Source organism: Dermacentor variabilis, chromosome 5 (assembly GCF_050947875.1).
Source record: "Dermacentor variabilis isolate Ectoservices chromosome 5, ASM5094787v1, whole genome shotgun sequence".
NCBI classification, from domain to species: Eukaryota; Metazoa; Arthropoda; class Arachnida; order Ixodida; family Ixodidae; genus Dermacentor; species Dermacentor variabilis.
This window is the reverse complement of record NC_134572.1, coordinates 35,663,716-35,683,845: the sequence shown is the minus strand read 5'-3', so window position 1 is coordinate 35,683,845 and position 20,130 is coordinate 35,663,716. Positions and strand designations below refer to the sequence as shown.

Genomic DNA, 20,130 nt, shown 5'->3' with positions numbered 1-20,130 from the left:
GTACACTTGAGCCGTTCCAGTTCGCTCCCATTAAAACATGGCCGCTGTGGCCTGGGATTCAAAGCCCGACCTCAAGCTGAGCAACGCGATGCCATATACACTTGGATACCGCGGCGGGTGTGCGCTTTCGAACCAAGTAGCGCACACTTTTCGCACTTTAGACTAGTTTGAGGAGATAGTAATCTTCGGAACCTTAGTGGCTTGCAATAAGCTCGGTTTGATTTAATATACTGACTTCGTCACGGGTATAGTTTCTGTAAGGAGGGGGCCGGTAGCAACTTTCTAGAAGGGCGTCGCACGATGACGTGGGTGTCCGAGAAGGTGCTCGAGTACATCAACCGTGTCTGGGAGACTGGCAAACTTCTACAGGAATGGAAATAGAGAGAAGTCCGCTTCATACCCAAGCCTGGGAAGACACCTTACATCGACAACGTGCGACCGATAGTCCTACGGGGGGAAGGTCATGGAATGTATGGTACTCAAGAGGTTGCAGTGACATCTGGGTGCCACCTATCAGATGCCAGAGGCGATGTATGGCTTTAGGCAACACCTGGGCACCCAGGATGTTCTCTTACAACTCAACGAGCTGGTAATTAAGCGGGCAACGAAGCAGGCGCCGCGAGCGCTACTAGCGCTTGACCTCACAGGTGCCTTTGATAACGTCACGCATGAAACTGTCTTCCGCAACCTACGCAACACGGGTTGGGGAGTGAAAACGTACTACTACATCCGAGACTTTCTTCGTAACCGAATGGCTAGGACCAGAATAGGAGAGGAGACATCCCAATCGATCTTCCTGGGGGATAGAGGAACGCCGCAAGGATCGGTCCTTTCCCCCTCCTATTCAACATGGCTCTCCTGCCGTTGCCCAAGCTTCTCGAATCAATAGATGGCCTGGGCCATGCATTATATGCCGACGGCATCACCCTCTGGACTGCGAGGGCAAGGTCGGATGGCTGGATGGAGAAAACGCTCCAAAAAGCGGCTGACACGGTCAACAGCTATGCGAAGACCTGTCACCTTTGCTGTTCGCCTCAAAAGTCGGAGCTGACCATTGTCAGACCACGTGAATCAGGGAAACAAGCACAAAACATAGAAATCACTTTGGAAGGGATCCGGATCTTCGCGGTACCTCAACTCAGCATCCTGGGCCTCCTCATCCAGGCAGACGGCAAGGCAATAGCCATGATTAGATAAATCAAGCTCACGTCAGGCCAGATCTTGAACATGATCAGACGAGTGACCAGCAGGCGGAGGGGTCTGAAGAAATCGGACACCTTGCGCCTCGTTCAGGCCTTTATCTCACGAATCGTCTACACAGCGCCGTGCCTGCAACTCCTCAAGCAGGGCGTCTTACAAATTGACGCAATAATCAGGAAAGCTACGAAGCAGGCCCTGGGTATTCCCATAAATTCATCCACGACAAAATTACTTCAAATGGCGGTCCACAACAGAGTAGCCGAGCTCGTAGAAGCCCACCTATCCAATCAAAGGGTGCGCCTTAGCCAGACCAAGCTGGGCAGAAGCGTCCTCCGCAAGATCGGATGGTAAGAATGGCACTACACCCGCCACAGCCAATTACCCGAAAAGTGGAGTGAGAAGCTGGAATGCAAATCGCTACCGCGCAACATGAACCCCACAAGGTATGCCGGACGACGCGACGCCCGAGCAAGAGCCATCTCCAGGACCCTGGAGGAAGACGACACTGTCCTATATACAGACGCCTCTCTATCCAAACGCTCCACGAGGGCAACAGTCGTGGTCACCGGGCTAGAAAAGCTGGTCACCTGCGCATCAATCAACACTCCGTCTTCGGAGGAAGCAGAAGAAGTGGCGATAGCTCTCGCACTCCTGCAACCTAACGTTCGCAAGATCGTCACGGACTCACAAGCTGCATACGAGAACTACAGATCTGGCTTGGTGTCCGTTGCGGTACCAAAAACACTTCGAAAAGCTACGCCTCCTAAACAAACAATCAAACTAGTTTGGGTCCCGGCTCACTCCTCAGTTGAACGCAACGAATATATGCTCATCATCAGGCCCGAGCGCTCAGCTCCTGGGCCACCGAGGAGGTGGCAAGGGGATGGCAACCCATCAGAAGTTATACAGGTATAGTCAAATATTACAGGGACGGTAGGAAGACATTCCCGCACCCCCACCACTCCTTGACTAGAGCCGAAGAAACAATATACAGGCAAATCCAGGAAAGATAGTTTCCACACCCCTGTCTCCAAAACAAAATATACACCGAAAGATACAAGAACACATGTCCTCACTGCAATGCACTAGGTACCCTTCGGCACGTCATAGGAGAATGCAATTTTTGCAAAGACCACCCCCAACATATACCCATAACTAATCCCCTTACTATACACACCCTTTACGAGCGATGGGAGATCATGCTAGCCAGCCCCGCCCTGCAAGACCACCTCCGACTGATCCACAGGGGCCAGGCGGCCCTGGAAGCACATGGAGCCCGTGAAGAGCGGGCCACCCCATCAGACGCTTAACGCGTTTCATTTCATAATGGACCAGTAAAGTTCTCTCTCCCTCCCTAAACTTAATAGACCACAATCGTCGGCGTTTCGCATGCTTCAAACGGGGTCATTTCCCTCCAGGGGCAGATTCAGTCACTTCGCGCCTAATGGAGAACCCCACTGTCCAGACTGTGGGGAGGCGTACTGCTCCTTGTCCCATATGCTCTGGCAATGCCCTGCGTTACGCAGCTCATCGCTAACCACTCTAACCGACTGGGAGGCAGCCCTTAAGAGCGGCGACCTCTCAGAGCAACTACGGGCTGTCCAGAGGGCCTGCGACAGGGCGGAGGACCACGATCTTCCGACTCCGACGTGGGTGCGGCCCGCGACGGCTACGGGGACTCCCTGAAAAGGGAGGTACCCTAACGCCGGTTCCTCAGGACCATTAATAAAGTTCTTTGTCTCTCTCTCTCTCTCTCTTCGAGAAGGTATGGTAATGTTTCTTGGATCACTAAAGACCACACGAAGACGCGTGGATGAATGCGGTTTCCTGACTCACTTGCTTCACGAAAAGTATAGGATGGATCAAACATATTGATTGATTGGCGCAAAAACAAAGATTATTTGGTTTACATTAAGGTAATGAGTTGTTCCAGTGCTCAGATACACAAATATGAAGATTAAAGGGTCAGGGCAGAGTATAGAAATGATATGACAAGAGAGTGAAGCCAGTTAAACTTTTGTGCAACTAAAGTTGATGAAATACATATATAAGTTCTGTGTAAAAGTGCAAAGCGAATAAAAGTTTTTCTTGACTAATTACTGAAAGCGCATGTGTGAAATTTGATAAAGTGAGAAAAATAACGAGATTGTAACTACTGGCCAAAGCAAGAATGAATAAATCTCTTGTTCATGCACCAGGCGGCCGTCCTGTTTAGAAAACCACACGCAAGGAAAAATACCAAGGTTTAGTACAACCTTCATGGCCCTGAAAGCCATATATTTTGAAGCATTAGTAAGATCTTGATGAGGGCTAGTTGGTTCATACTTAGAACTGAGGTGAAACAGCGCGAAAAAGACGTGGACACAAGGAAACAAATACCACAGACAAGCGCTGACTGCCAACTGGAAGTTTATTTGAAATTCACCGGACATTTTCACCGGACATTGAAATTAATATTTGCAATTCACCGGACAAATGTCCGGTGAATTTCAAATAAATTTCCAGTTGGCAGTCAGCGCTTGTCTGTGGTACTTGTTTCCTTGTGTCCTCGTCTTTTTCGCGCTGTTTCACCTCAGTTCTAAATTTTGAAGCAGTTTACGTGATTTCAGAGCCTTCAAGGATTATTAACTTAAGCTTAGAGGTACATAACAAACTGTAAAATTCAACAAGGCTAGTTGGCCCTCCTACAAGAAAGTTACTAGAGATCAAACGCGTCATTAGTATGGTCGCTAAACACAGATATCGATACAAGGACCGATGTGACAGAGAGCCCGAAGCCATTAGTATTCTTTGCAATAGTTTTGTACGTTCTGTTAGATTTTGAAACGCTTATGAGAGCTATAAACGGAGGAGCTACTCATGTTCTGCGTGTAGGATGTTACTATATTTAGCACGGGCGAGTATTGATGTAGCACGTGCGGTTGTGATTACCGCTTTGGTGAATTATAAGTCGCAGAGTTTCCTGTATAGCGCGCCGCGTAACTTGCGTTGCTATCTATATACGAAGGTGCGCAAACGAGCTGCATGTTCACGGAGATTTGTTTTTCTCCTAGAAATTTACTCAAGTTCTGCCAATTCGTGGCAATTGTGACGAACGGCCAAGTTTCTCACGTTTTAGATTTGCTTTTTTTGTTGAACCCTGCAACGGCGAATGCAATAGCGGCTGGGGCAGAAGAGCATACTTGTTTCTCACCAAGAAAACGCATATGTGCGAGCTTCTGCCTTCGTGTCACGTCTTCAAAAAAATATCAAAATCGGAGCACAGAGTAAGGTTGGTATCCTTTCTGCAAAGCGAAAACCAGTTTACTACCAGAGAAACGTCACCAGTGTCTAAATAACATGGCGAGATCACGTCTTCGTGTGGACACTGCTTACTCACTCTACCAAGAACTCACGAGAAAAGTCGCCATATTGCAGTTTAAACAAGGGTGATATATGTGCCGTATATCGAGGCACCTGAAAGACTTCCTCCTTAACGGTCGTGCGGGGCGGATGTCATTGAGCTGCTTTCTTTCTCTCTTATCGCAGCTGAACAGTGAGCGCAACTGCCCCTTCCAAACACGTTTGCGTTACAATTGTCGGATGATGACACGCCGTACAGCGCACGTCTTCGACATTGCGTGTCGAACTATTGCCCGAGCAGGCAGTAAAAGTTACGAGAACAGAGGGAAAGATGAAAAAGGAGTAGGAGAGGGGCAGGGTGTTTAGCACAGGCTGAGACCTCGCTCTCCGCAGAGAGAGCAGTAGGCTAAAGGCTCGTCGTCGGTATCCCTTCAGCGGGCGAGCGAAAGAAGGCTGGTCATTTATATGCAACCTTGAGGAAAGCGAAGCACCTCTCGGAGCGCCTTCTCGCCATCCGTTCGCTGTTGGAGGTGGCGCACCAAGACAGACGCTAAAGCCGCTTGCACGTACTTCGACGCGACGAGCAATAACTCGCCGCCGGATACAAGGACGGATCCGTGAAGCGCCGCGGAACGGTGGCGTTTCTGGCAAACAAAAATACAATCTGGCCTCGTGCGGCAGCGTTAAGTGAGAGAGCGAAAGTGCGCCGGGGTGATTCGCGGACCGGCAAACGTAAGCCAAGAGGTGCGATTTGGGTGCTCGCGCAACACGGCCAACGTGTTTTCATTCTCCAATCGCCAATTTTCCCCTCCACTCTCTACCATAATTTATTCTCGCTCTTTCTAGCTTTTCTTTGTTTTTTGCCAAAGCTCTCTTCTATAAGGTAAGCCTCGCAAGACTGGGAATCCTTTCCTGAAGCTTTCTCGTTGCCTTCTTTCTCGCAGCAGTTGCTGCCACGTGACGGAGTTGTCGCGACAGAGCGAGGATTCTCGTACGGCGGCTCGCTTGGACGAAACCCGCGCATACGGGTAGACAGCAGGGCTTGCGAAAAAAAAAAATGGCAAGGAAAAAATGATTATGTGGCTGCGACGTATGAAAGAAGATATCAAGCACTAACGTACGCGCGATTCTATTCAGCTGAGTCTGTCGAGACGGATCTGTCTCGGGGACGACTGCGGTGTATCTCCCTTCTATCTCGTACCACGCGTGTGGTAGCCGCCGGTGAAATCTGAGACCGCGGGTCATCGCCGCCGTCGCCGTCGGGTCGCCATCGAAGGCCGTCGTCGTCGTGCCCCATTTTTTTCTGTCCTTCGCCTCAGGCTTGGCGGGAAATTAGTGTCGTACCGGCGACTGAAGACTGAGGTAAGTTGTTTCTCTCGTCTTCTACACTCAGTCAGGCTCGCTGACAGCACAGCAGGTCCAAAGTGGGCGACGGTGCGGCGTGGACAAGTGTGAAGTAGAAATATGAAGGTAGACTCTGTAGGTAATGACGCACTTATAATTGTGTGGCCATTTACTCACTTCACTTAAATGAAGGGGAAATACGCCATGAAAGGCGCCTGCCACGTGCCCACTGGAACAACGGTTTTCTGAAACTTTTTGTTGTTATGAGGGTGTGTGGAGCCTGTTGCCTGGAGCACCGTCATAAGCAAATTAAGTCACGTTTTGTACAGAACTCTAAATTTCTGTGTCTCTGAATGATGCTCGGTGTTGGTCTGATTTGGAAGTCGTCATAGTCCACAGTTTTTCACTGAGTGATCGTGAACAGAAAGTGCGAAAGCTATTAAATATATATGTGAATATACAGCAGTAAAACGTACATTAGTATTCGCGCTTCATCATTTTATGCTGCATGCCGTCTTTTATGTATATCCATATTCGCCATTTCCTTTATTTTTGCAGTGTCCAACAAACGAGTTGTTCACGACAACATGAGAGATGTATTGGCATTGGTTTGATTTGAACTGATGTTATTCACTCGTAAGAAAGTAAATAAACGATCGCACAGCAATTTAATCTTTCCGAGAACGTAACTCGCTACCATTGCGCAACATTTATTATCTTTTTTCAGAAACAAGAAAGCACGCGTACAACAGAAAATATTCAGAGGAAGCGCTGTATCAGGGCGCTTCTTGCTGCATTTTTATAGAGCGCAAAGTCACGTTTTACGTAGCCCGTCCAAAACTCTTTGATGCTGAGATCACAAGGTTTTAGACAAGTTCAGATTGCCCTATGCATGTAATTATTCCTTTCGCTTTGTCAGATGATGCGAGTAAATTGCGCGTTATGGGACGTTCAAAATAATGCAGGCGGAGGTACTTCTCAATCTGCTCTATACAGTCAGATGCACATGTCCTCGAAACCTGTTATGTATCCGGCGCATCCTGAAAACATAAAAGTGAAGTACCTCGTCGCTGCATATCTATTATAGGTGTTCGCCATCCTCATAAAAGAGAGAGAGAAAGAAGGAACGAAAGGAATGGTACGAACGATGCCAAATTAACGTCGAGAAAAGTTGACACCCTATTGTCGTAATACGTGGCCTCTAACGACAATTTGATCCCCATTGGAAAACGTGTCATCGTACGTGTCCCATTGTGAGAAGTGCTGAAAGCTGACGGCCATATTTTTGTTTTCTCCACCATCCGTGCTGCTTTTGTTTTCCTTCGGCAGTGAAGGAAAACGTTCACCTGCTATCAAAACGAAAATGACACTGAGTGCAGCAGCTGCTACGAGCTCTGTGCAGAAATTTTCTAAGGACTGCGGCAACCAGCAATTACCCTTTCCTCTGTTCCATTTTAGAAGTGTAAGCTTCAAGCTTTTTCCTGTAATTGTACGTTTGAGCAAATTATTTGCAATGTTTCTTGATCTTAGAGATTAATTAAGCGAAATCGGTCCTGACAATCATAAACTGTGTATTTCTATACAGTGTATGCCCTCCTGAAGGTATGTATAATGTTTAAAGAATTATTGCGTGTTCTTGCACGACTGATTAATCTTTCCTAATATGCCGAACTTAGCTAATGCATTCCGTGTATAGCTAAGTAGGGCTCTTGATCGACAGTGTGCATTTACATTTCTGCATAGCCCATATAGCGCTGTCGTGCTAAAATTAAATGCAAACAAACAAGGGTTAACCAGAACGCGTTCTTTCGCTTCCACTTTCGCCAATAGTTGGACGTTGGCATGATTATCGCGTAAGGTTATATTTACTTAGTTGCCTACAACATATTTATATTCCAGCTCACACGGTAGCGCAGTGCTCGTTTAAGAGGTGTTCTACTTCCACACGGAAGTTTTGAGCGCTTACGATATCAATGAAAGCTGTTACATGAATCACGCTTAGTACAATTCGAGGTGACAATGCGGGAATACCAGCGAAAGCTTTCGAAACATAAAAAAACGATAAAGACCTCGGTTTTTGCGATCCCATCTTTTAGCTGAGACGAGAGACGAAGCCATTTACAAAGAACTGCGCTAGCTTTCGGTTACTGCAATGTTGCAGTACGAAATAACGCTGACTGAGCTACTTGCAGCGCCCCTAAGTGTTAAGTGGGAACTAAGTAGATTGTAGTATTTCTGACGTATTCTTGAAGGCATTGTCCAGCGCCAGTGCTATTATTATAAGTTCGTCGTCAATCGTTCTGCCCATCTTGTGCGTATCTAGTAAAAGAATAAAGAGTGTCAATACTTGTATTTGTAGATTGGCAACGGTGACGCTGATGCGCCGCATAAAATGGACACGCTTGACCCGAAAATACTACATAGAAAACACATGTATATCTCTGTTTGACGCCGAATAGTCAAAGCAGAGATAGAGTACTCTCATCGGTTCGTGTTTGTATGCGCACTGTAGTAATCGGGGCCACAACCGAAAGGGAGAGGGAGACGTATTTATGTACGGCAAAACACAAAATGAGGCGCTCAATGAGCTGAGGGATTTGGCGCACGACGCTAAACGAAGATAGGAATCATTAACCTTGACGGCTGCAGTACCATTTTACGCACAGCGCGAGCGTCATCGACTTCTTACAGAAAGAGTTGTCATAGGTACTTTCCAGCTCTATTCCCGCGAACGCGGTAGCAGTCATTGAGTAGCTGACGTCAACTCCGCATCTTGTGTATAAGAAAGCTTTTTTGTAGTTTTAGGTTCTCTCCATTAGCAACAGTATAGGACCATATAAAACCAAATACGTGTGGGTATAAGAGGAAAAGCCTTGTAGCTTAGTGTAGAAATATTTCCCATAATATCATAGGTTCTTGTGAGTGAGAATGATGGTAAAATTGCATATGGGATTTATCTTTTTTTTATCACTGAAGGTTGCTATATATTATGCGACAAGTAGTTGGCACCGCCCATGATGACAGTACTGCTGTTAATGAGGCTGCTGCTGCTGCTGCTGATAATAATAATAATAATAACAATAATAATAATAATAATAATAATAATAATAATAATAATAATAATAATAATAATAATAATAATAATAATAATAATAATAATAATAATAATAATAATAATAATAATAATAATAATAATAATAATAATAATAATTATTTCAGATTGTGCTGGCCACATCCGGCACCGCGCACGTTGCGATCTAGTAGAGGCGTGTGTCTCTGGAACCGTTTTTACAGAACTCACAATATTTTCTAGAGGTGCTAGGGGCACAGCCAAACATTTGCCATAGGGAGAGGTATAAAGCTGCGACATTCATTATTCCGCTACGAGCAGAAACTGAAAGCGAAAAGCAAGTGACGCTACGCAACTCTTATCGCTTTCCCCTTTTCTTTTTTTCGCCCAGACTGCTTCCACGATGATGACGCCTTACGCGCTTCATGGCGTCCTGCTGCTGCTGGTGTTACGAGGGGGCAGCGCTCAGCAGCTGGGCATCCTAACCAATCCGCTGGGCACGCTGACGAACACGGGCTCCGGTCTGAACCCGGTAAACTTGGGGACGCGCGCCTGGGACCAGACGTTCGGAAAGCTTACCAACACGTCGGCCTCGGATATCAGCAAACAGCTGACCGAGAAGTGAGTATAGGATTGTGCTTGTCTAACTGGTGAACTATTCGGTGTGAACGATGATATTGGATTAGGGATTATAAAATGTGAGCAAAAGCGAAGCCCCGCGGAGAATATTGAGGATTACGCATGCACAACCATACACACGCACAGGTGGACGTAGTCGCGCGAGCTTCGGAATGGCACCCGCTGTTCGAAGAGGCGTGTTTTGCTAGCAAGTCACGAAGAGGGGTTAGAAAAGAGTGCACACGAAAGATAACTTTCTTGTAAAACTCAGATAAAAGTTCGATAATTCCCTGAGTTTATTCGCGGACGCTAGTCTCAGATCTCTTAGCGTTGCACTCGTTCTAGTCTCTAGCTCGGAGTTCTTGGCGTCACTACAACGTTCCAAAAACATTTGTGCTTGGCGGAACAAGGATTTTTATTTGTTGAAGTCAACATCGTTTGTTATAACGTTCTATAAAGTGAACTGTTAGGTTTTCTTAGACTTCACTTGAGAGTGGTGCAGTCTCCAGCTCTTTCAGTTGCAGCGATGATGCCAAGACGCAACTCTACGGCCGGGCTATATCACGGTCATTGTATTGTCAGTCTGATTATTATGCGATTTGTTTAGGGCCACTGCATTGCTTCACACTTTCTCGCACTTCTTAAGCTCAAAGTGTTATGTGCCATTCAAATTGAGTCACGAAGCAGTTATTTCTCTGAGTATTCGGCGCCTTTGACCTGCGAGTGTCAGGTGCTGCTGTTCTTCAAATCTTGGAGCCAACTAGCACGCCAAAATTTACTGTTCGCCCATGCTTCTCTTGGTTATACGTCAGGCTTGAGAAATATCATAAAAACTGTGGATTTCTTTTGCGCTATAAGAAATGTTCATGTAAGAAAGTGCACGAAGCAATTGTGTGGATTTTCCCTAGCGCTAGATGCGTTTTTCTACTTTGTTGCACTGGTGAATGTTCTGATGATGACGAAATTTTACAGTGCGATTCCAGGAGTCCGTCATCGCGTCATCACCGACGTGCCCTTGGGAGGGCACAAACTTGCTGAAATCTTTCAGAATGCTACCGGTCATGTGATCGACTGCAACCTGCTGGGTGACAAGTGAGTGAAGAATATTGAAAGCCACGCTGCGTCCTCTCAAAAAGCAACTACTAAAGCTCTGCACATCTCTTCAATGCATCGCAGCTATTTTTGCGTTAACACAGTGTGTGAAACAGAAACTTCATAATTGAAACAACCAAAACAAGAGAAAATAGCAAGAAAAAGAGCACGCGTTCTAAAATTTAGCTTTAGTGGTGTCACTGCAGTTTCCGAATGGTAATGCATTTCCCACTCATGGTTTCTACGAATCAGATTTTGGGATGTACTTCTAGAAATTCACTATTTGGTGAGAAGCACAAAAATGCTTCACTGATTCAAGAGCGCCAAAATTTGCTTGATAATTGCTTTTTGAAGCCTTCAGTAAGCTTTATTCCATCATCAATGACCAGGATCGGTTTTCCAATAGTAGGTGCATGGAAATGTTTCCTTCAGCGCATGGGTTGCGGGACGTTTTTGTTGTTTTCTGCTGTTCAAACACCCGCACACTTTTCTGAGCAATGATTTCATAATAATTCACTGCCACTTTCTCCACATCTAGGGTTTTGATTGAAGGCGTCCTTGTAGTGCTGCCAGAAAGTCTGGTAACGAAGGTGACACCCGAGGAAATGGATCAATTTCTGGACCTATGCGGCACTCGGGAGAACTTCGCCGGCAAGCAGAAATCTGCGTTTGACTACATCGGCGATATATTCAAAAGTTTATTCATATTCCCAGGTAACGCATGCGTTTCAACTCTCGAACCTTCCTTTAAAAAAAGATGAGCACGAACAGTTTGCTGTAGAGACGAATCTGCATTGCGCGCAATTTTAATTAACATGACGACTACACCATTTCACTGGAGAACGCTCTTTTACATTATGAACACTCTGTTGCAGCGCTGGTCAGGTGAGACCTAAAGGAATACTGGCGGGCTGCGGTAGGTGAGAGAATGTGGCCTAACCGAGCGCTAAAGATTCTATAGTGCCGACAGAAGCTTTTAAGGGCATCCTGTAACTTACGAGCTTCAATCATATAGAGGTGATGTATTGAGTGTACTGGTTAACAGAAGCATGCAGCTACCACCGGAAGAGTTGGTGGACTTCGCTGAAAGCTTGCATTGTACTTTATAGACATCGTATCACCACACTTTAATATCTTAAAGACCCTGCTTAAGGGTGTTACATAAGGAGTGATTCGCTTGATGAAGGACAATCGTACACATGTGCTTACGGTGACGTGTGGGCAGCAAATGCATCCAGTAATTGAGATATGGCGGTGCTGTACGTCATATATAAGGGTGACAGCACTACACTACATGCATAAGGCAGGCATAGAAGACAATGATAGTAAACCTGAAGATAACATCTGCGTGAGAATTGCAGAAGTAGAAAACAAGCAGAGACATTGAATGAGAAGGCCAGTAAGGGGCCTTTTTCTTATATGACCCCCGTAAACTGCATGCAGTGTACAAGAAAAGAACGAAACTGCGACTCTTAAGGGATGTCAAATGGTGGGAACGCGAGGCGAGGTTAGATTGGAAGCTCACAGCGTTCCAAGAAAGGCAGCCAAAGTGTATAACGTTCCGTGCAGCAATGAAATATTACGTCATACTAAATTTCATTAAAGTTTCACTTTTACAGGTTTCAGTGTCATTTCAGTTTTAAAACTTTACACACACACACAAACATCCACATTATTAGGAGGCATTTACGCCATAAATTACTTGCTATCACGTACAAGAGTTAAATTCGTTATCGCTCAACCCCAGGCACAAAATGGTGCGGCGCCGGTAACGTGGCCAAGAACTACGACGATCTGGGACCTTCCAGAGCCACTGACGCCTGCTGCCGGGAGCACGACCACTCCGACGACAATATCCCCGCTTTCCAGGCCAAACACGGCATCAGGAATACGAACCTCTACACCATGTGCGTAATGCCGAATTTGCATACCAATGTTAAGAATTCTACTCTAGGTTTTCACTGAGTCCCCACCAAATGAATTGGTGTGCTCTGGCACGCACACAAGAGCGGTCCGCTATCCGTTAGTGAGAACGCAAGTGTGCACTCAGCCGTAAATTGACGTTTGTGCCGCATTGCTATTGTATACCTTGGTGGGCGCTCAGTGGAAACGATTTTTCCAGGGCACAAAAGAGATACTAGGTATAAAAGATCACTTTTATAACTGAGTGAGCAAGATCCCCCATAATGCACGCGCGCGCAGCTGTCAAGACGTCACAATCGGCACAACATAAGTACGTTATTGTACAGGTACTTAGAAAGGACATGATGCTAAGTGCTGCCATAGTTTCTTCAATTTATTTTGCTCTGTTGATTGATTACGAAAGAAAATTGTCGGAGAAACTGTGCGATGTTATCGGAACTACAGGTATTTAAAAGGCTGGCTGCACTCTGTGACAGCTTGTTCATAACCTTTTGTACATGCAACGCTCAATAAGTATTTATTTCGTAATATATAAGCTTACGGTTGCTTACACTTAGACTACGAACATTAGGTTTGGTTCCAAGCTTCAGCAGCGGCAGTCAGTGATTCTTTATTCGAAATAGCTTGCAGCGAACGCTTTCATGTGTTCCTTTTTGTGTTATTGCTTGCATGCGTATGTTATGTGACTATTTGAATTTGTTTTTATTGCAGGACTCACTGTAAGGGTGACCGAAAATTCTACGGCTGTCTTCTGAATGACAGCAGTGTTCCGTCAGTGGCTGTGGGAAAGATATTCTTCAACATTCTGCGGACCAATTGCTTTGACTACACATTTCCCAAGAAGTGTATTCAGAACAATGCGTAAGTACTTGAGCAGGAGTCTGGCGGGGCAGTGCAATTAGTACGAAGCTCTTCATTATTAGAGCTCCATGCAGCTTTCAATATCAATGGGCTGAAAAACTTTTCTTCGATGACAAGTGGCTTGTGTGAGTTGATAGTGCATGATTCTTTATAGGTAGCGCAGGCAGGACAAGCGCAAAGATGTGGCAGCCATGTGCATTTTTGTCTGTCCTTTGTTCGCGTCTGTGTGTTACTTGCAGAAATCCTTCTTGCCAGTAAATCAGTTTTATTTGGCTGTACACTGCTTTTAATCAGATTCTTTTACTTGGAGTATGGCTGGAAAATATAAAGAGCGCAGAATTTCTTACAATTCAAGGATGAGTGAATTCACGAAGGGCGTCGCCCGTAAGAATAATTTTCTAATGGCTGATCTCCTTCGCTAATAATATGTCCAATATCACGATTGATTGACCAGTTCTTTTGGAATAGCTATAGTGTAAGAACTTTTTTTTGCTTGTGTAAAGGAGGTTGGGGTCCAGGGAGGGGGATGATGCGTGATAACGATGCAAGTAATGAACGAATGAATAAAAAGAACGGAAATCAGTACAATTAATGTTGCGGTCAACAAAACCGAACTTTGACGAACCAATAGGCGTTGGTATCAAAGTGATATACGATCACCAGTATATGCCTCGCGATTAGGAATAACGTAAATAGCTAAAAACGTTCACTTATTGAATGCTTTTATTGATATATTACACCTTAGAGAGCTAGGATAAACATACTTATGTTGAGGAGCTAGCTGTACCTACTGCATTGTGTGTTCTCAGTCTAATAATAATAACTGCTAATAATAATTTAAAGCCTACCACTTGACCGGCACGCCTTTCTTGCGAGTGTACGTTACTGTGCCAGCTACCGTTTGCAGAAAATGAGTAGACTCGTCAGTTTAAGAGCATTAGTGACAGTCGACAACCTATGTTCAATCACCTGGCAAGAAAACAAGCGTTCTTTATATGCAGTCGACCTGCAAACTGCCTTGGGAGTGTCAGGGCTTGGCCGCACCGGCAATATGTACCAGCCCCCTTTTTATCAGTCTAGAAATCCGGGCCCATATTCAGAAAACCTTCTTACGCTAAAAACGTTCGTGGCAGCCAATCAATATGTAGGACATATCATTAGCGAAGGCGGTCAGCCAGTGAAAAACAGGACTTACGAACGAAAGGCTTTGTGAATTCGGCCCTTAATTTATATGATTCGTTTGTCCCCGCTTCACTCTTGGTGACTCTCTGGCCTAGGTAAATACTATCTTCGCAGCTCAAACAAATCATAAATATCAGAGGCTGAATTCACAAAGCTTTTCGCTCTTCAGTTCTGTTTTTCATTGGTGATCGCTTTCGCTAATAATATGTCCTATATCACGATTGGCTGCCACGAACGCTTTTAGCGTAAGAAGGTATTGTGATTACGGGCTCAGATTTCTAGACTGCTAAAAAGGGGGTTAGCACATATTGACGGTCCGGCCAAATCGTGACACTCCCAAGGCTGTTTGCCGTTACCCCCTGAAAAGAAAAAAAAGTACAGTCATTGCACTCTACCACTATAGTAACGTATGAGGCTGAAACCTGGCGGATAACAAAACAAGCTTGAGGAAAAGCTAACGGCACACAATGATCAGTGGAACGAAAAATGATAGGTATAGCTTTAAGAGACAGGAACATGGTGGTGTGGGTGAGGTATCAAATTTGTGTAGCTATATTATTCTAGTTGAGAGTAAGTTCAGGAAAGGGAGTTTGGCAGGTCCATTATTCCACAGTGAAGATAGGCGGCAGTCTGTTGGAGTAACAAAGGGGATACCACGGGTAAAAGAAACGCGTTTGAGAACGGCGGAGCGTAAAGTGGTGTGGTGAGGAAATTTGCAGGCATAGGTGGTGTAAGCTGACGCAAAATTGGAGTAACTGAAAATCGTCGGGAGAGGCGTTCGTACTGCATTAGACAAATAGGCTGAATAGAAGAACCTGCGGTTCCAAAACTCACAGGAAGACTCGTATGGGGGCGGAACCGGTAAGAAGCTTTTTGAATTGGGACTTTTGAGGCGAATCTACAGATATCTTCATTCGTAAGAACTGTTTGGTGGCTGCGTTCTCTAATATTTTGTAAGCTGTCACGAAAAACAGGCGACTTCTCTGGTAAGGTGCACTCCAGTGCACGAAAATAGTTATGTATTTGACCCCTAATTTTCTGCTGAGAGTTAGCTATAGGGAAGAAATAACCTGCCATTGCCTACGCGTGATGTTTGCTTATTGCTAGCAAACTACATTTCACTATATGCTTCTCAGGTTCTACATCCCTCTAGTAACCGAAAAGTGCAAAGAGTACAGACTGGACCCGACCGAATCCAAGGAATGGCAGACTTTCTCGCCTCCGAACTTCTGGAAGGACTACGTTGCCCGCAAGAAGGCGCAGACCAGCCAGGGAAAGCCCGTCAGTCCGAGCCCGGGGCAGGATGGCGCCTCTGTGCCGGTCACCACGGAGGAACCCGAGGAAGAACCAGAAGAAGAGCCCATTGAGGATGCGGAACCTGACAATTGGAAGAAGCTGGACCCTGCTGACTACAGCCTCGATGCGACTGAGGAGCCCGTCTACGAGGAGACGACTCCGAAGCCCGCGGCGCCGCGTTCGTCCGGAGGATCGAGGCGTACAGGCTTGAACCTTGGAGGCCTTAATGTGGTTGGGTGAAAGTATGAGCGCACACTGTGGAGTATAACTGTGGTGCCTTATTGGCCACTTATCTGCTAACTACGCAACGCAGCAGCCTCGTAACGGTCTGGCTGGTACGGGTTACATAGTTGTGCCATGTCATCGCAACAAGAGTCGCTTCTAGCTTTGAAAAAAAAATTTGGATGCGTGCTTAGCTTAGCAGTGGCTGGCAGTACACGGCTGGGAGATGCAATGAATATGTGGTGAAAAAAATAAGAGGAATGTGAAAAAAAAATAAACGCTAATACACTGTGTTATGTTTGGGAGGTCCATACCACCGCTGGCAACCAGTTGTCATGGTTGGGGTCGGGCATGAAATAGATGGTAGCTGGCCCGTGCCGTCGTCCAACTTATCCACGCTGAGTACGTTGTTAAAGGGATAGACTTGTTCTCATCAAGAACAAGGAATATGGGCTTTATTTAGAGTATCTACATGAAGGACGTTACTGTTCATCAGTCTAACATGACTGAAAGAGGAATGCACACTGAGGAGCTGTAAACTGCTCCTTAAATACACTATGTCCTCCCTAGATCCCTAGGTGAGAGAAAACGGCTGTTCAATCTGCTACCAATTCGGAGCGTTCAAAGTCATCGTAGCCGACCCGCCTTTGAGAGGGAGGGTTCACACAAACTTCCGCACAGGTTTCACTGACCACGCCGAGGTAAGTGGGTTCTCGCAGACACGGGTTTTGCCCCGAGCAGGCGCCTCTTCATCCAAGTGTTGACTCCGCAGACAATGGCTGCCGTGTCTGTCCATGACTTCTAAGCCCCGTGAGACGGCCGCCAGACATCTTCTCCCAGGTGTTCCACCGCTTCTAACAAGCCGTGGCGGCCACGGCGAATCGACGAACAATACTTGGTCCGCCGACCGCGTTTAGTCATAGCGGCGCCGAGGGGGTGTTGATGCGGCGCATCGTCGTCCCTACAAAACTAGTCGCCGCGGCAGGTGGGGAAGGCTTCCATGGTCGCTTCTGGGAAGCTCGCCACCCTCGCAGCGGCGGCTGGCTGGGAAAATTTTGTAGGTGGTTACCCTTACAGGCCGTTCGTAACAGCTCCATGGCCCGGAAAATCTCTACTGGCCAGTGCTGATAACTGCTGGGCAGGAAGAGAATGGCTGGTAGCCAGAGGAGCCAGAGAGCCTTGGCTTGCAGCGACCAGCTGTGATATGATGACACCACCCCAAAACATCCAATAAGGGCTGGCAACTGCAAAACGCACCCCATAACATAGCTCTGCGCCGAGATGACGTATCTTGGATCTCACTTTAGAACCGCTAGGCTTCAAAGAAAACAGAAGTGCAGAAACAAAAATGCTGCATTTCGCTACTACAATTTGGAAGGAATTTCGTGCTAACAAATTGGGCAATCATGGATGGAGTACTGCTAAATGAGAGGGGATCTTCTTGGCTTAGCAAAATTAACAATAACAACTCCAAAATTTAGGCGGGATCCCTAAACGCAGAATTCAAATTAACCTGCTCAAACCATCCGCATTGCTATGCAACTTTCCCTTCCTATGCCTAACGGAGAAGTACTCTTGGAGAGTGAGGTTCCATCGGAGCAAGCGGCCATTTTTGTATGACATTTGATTGAGACACGTCAGAGGACAGTGGTCGGTCTCGAAGCTGAACCTCGCTCCGTACAAGTAACACGACAACTTCTGGGCTGCCCAAACTAAACACTAAACTAAACAAACATATTCCTTTTTTGAAGCTCTGTAGGCTTCCCCTCTTACACTTTGTTTACGGCTGGCATAGAGGATAGGATGTTCATCGATATCGTCGTCGACCAAAGTACAACGCCCATACCTCTGTCGCTTGTGTCACACTGAACTATGAATTCCTTTGCGTAGTCTGGTGCGCGAAGCACAGGACGAGAAACCAATAGCGTTTTCAAATTTTGGAAAGCCTTCTCTTTGTCCTTATCCCAATGCACGCAATTCGGTGCTCCCTTTCGGAGGGCGTCCGTTAAAGGACTTGCCATTTGCTAGTAATTCGGAATGTAGGATTGATAGTACCCCACAAGTCCCAAAAATGAACGAATGTTTGTTTTCGTGCGCGGCTGTGAAAATTCTCCAATTGTAGCTATATTGAGCTCGGCCGGACGTCTCGTACCCCGACCGAGGACATGGCCCATGCAGATAAGTAACCTGCGAGCAGCCAAACCTACAATTTTGCGCTTTCATTGTTAAGCCGGCTTCCCTCAACCGTGAAAACACCTGCTTGAGGTGCGATACGTGGTTTTTCCAGCTGTCCTAAATAATTGCTACATCATCAAGCTATGGCAAGGCGAACTCCTGCAAGTCATTTAGAGCAATATCCATTAACTTAGAGAAGCTAAACGGCGCAAATCTGAGGGCGAGAGGGCTAAAAGTGCCTGCACGTGAGATAAATGCGGCATAGCGGTTGGTACTTTCTGAAAGGGGAAGTTGCGAGTATTCCCGCACGATATCCATAGTTGAAATGTATTTAGCATCGCTAACTCTTTCAATTCGTTCCTCAATGCTGTGTATCGGGTACAGCTGATCCCTAGTGATGGCATTTAACTTCCTGTAGTCAACACATGGACGAAATTCTTTGTTAAGGGTTTCTACCAGTGTTAACGGTGACGTGTAGTCACTCTCAGCAGGCTCAATAACTCTCAACTCTAGCATGCGCTGTATCTCTGCCTCCATAATTTCTCTCTGTTGTGGAGACACCCTGTAAGGCTTTGATCTTACGCGTTCGGTTGATGTCAGCTCTATTTCATGCGTTATTAGTTCGTTTCTACCTGGCCGATTGCTGAATCTGTCGAGATATTCCCCAAACAATCCTTTTAGCTCATCTAGCTGCTCGGGTCTAAGAATGTGCGAGCTTACCAAATGTTTTACTACTTCTTCTAGGGCGATTTCAGAGTTGGAGGTCGCCTTATAGTTGTTAAACTTGGTATTGGTGTCATACTGCTCTTTGATGGTACAGTTAAAGACTCCGCTCCGCTCTACGTATGGCTTCATCAAATTGCAGTGGTATATCCTCACCTGCTTCCTACGACCGGGCATTTTCAGAGCATAGTTAGTATCTGAAAGTTTGTGCAACACTTTAACGGGCGCGTCCCAGTGAACTTCAAGCTTTTTCATTCTTGAAGGTTTGAGGATCAATACCTGGTCTCCGGCGTTAAACGTACGAAGCCTCGCATTCTTGTCGTAATAGAACTTGGCGTTATTTTGAGCTATTCCCATGTTCTTTTAGACTAGTTTTTTTGGTTGCACTTAGCCGTTACAGTAGATTTAGCACGTATTCTACCACTGTTGAACTTTCTCCTCTTTCCTCCCACATCTCTCTTAACATTCTTAGTGGAGAAGGGAGTGTCCATCCATACACTAGTTCTGCTGGCGAGAACCCTGTAGCCTCATAAGGAACCATTCACAATGCAAACAAAGTGGCCGGAAGACAATTCTCCCAGTCCTTCTTGTGTTCGTAACAGAGCGCCCGCAAAACTCGCTTAAGCACTGAATTCCACCTCTCTACACTATTTGACTGAGGATGATAGAGGGAACTGTGTATTACCTTTACTCCGCACTTTTGCAAGAATGTGGAAGTCAGTGCGCTGGTGAATACTGACCCTGGAGCCACCTGAATTTCGGCTTTAAACCCAACTCGCGTGAATGCTGTCAAAATCGCGTCTACTACTTCGGTGGAGCTGAGCTCTTTCAGAGGGATCGCTTCTGGAAACTTTCTAGCCGGACACAGCATGATAAACAAGTACATGTAACCTGACTTTGTCTTTGGTAGAGGCCCTACCATGTCTATCACAAGTCGTCGGAAAGGTTCAGTTATTAAGGGCACTACCTTTAGTGGAGCTTTCCCTGTTTCTCCTGGTTTACCCGAGCGCTGGCAGGCGTCGCATGATCTTACAAAGTTTTCTACGTCTTTCAAACAGCCAGGTCAGTGATATTCCATAAAC

The 20,130-nt window shown here is 46.1% G+C and overlaps 1 protein-coding gene across 2 annotated transcripts; it reads left to right on the top strand.

The window, feature by feature from the left end:
- Nucleotides 1-5,465: 5,465 nt before the first annotated feature.
- On the top strand, nt 5,466-16,446 carry LOC142582422 (uncharacterized). 2 transcript variants are annotated; one of them, XM_075692126.1, is made up of 7 exons: nt 5,466-5,904; nt 9,348-9,577; nt 10,547-10,666; nt 11,205-11,380; nt 12,414-12,573; nt 13,301-13,450; nt 15,769-16,446. In XM_075692126.1, the coding sequence occupies exons 2-7, from the start codon at nt 9,360-9,362 to the stop codon at nt 16,166-16,168; spliced, it is 1,224 nt and encodes a 407-aa protein (XP_075548241.1). In that variant the 5' UTR covers nt 5,466-5,904; nt 9,348-9,359; the 3' UTR covers nt 16,169-16,446. The 2 variants fall into 2 exon arrangements, with proteins under 2 accessions (XP_075548241.1, XP_075548240.1); XM_075692125.1 differs by lacking the exon at nt 5,466-5,904 and adding an exon at nt 7,208-7,348.
- The last annotated feature ends 3,684 nt before the right edge of the window (nt 16,447-20,130 follow it).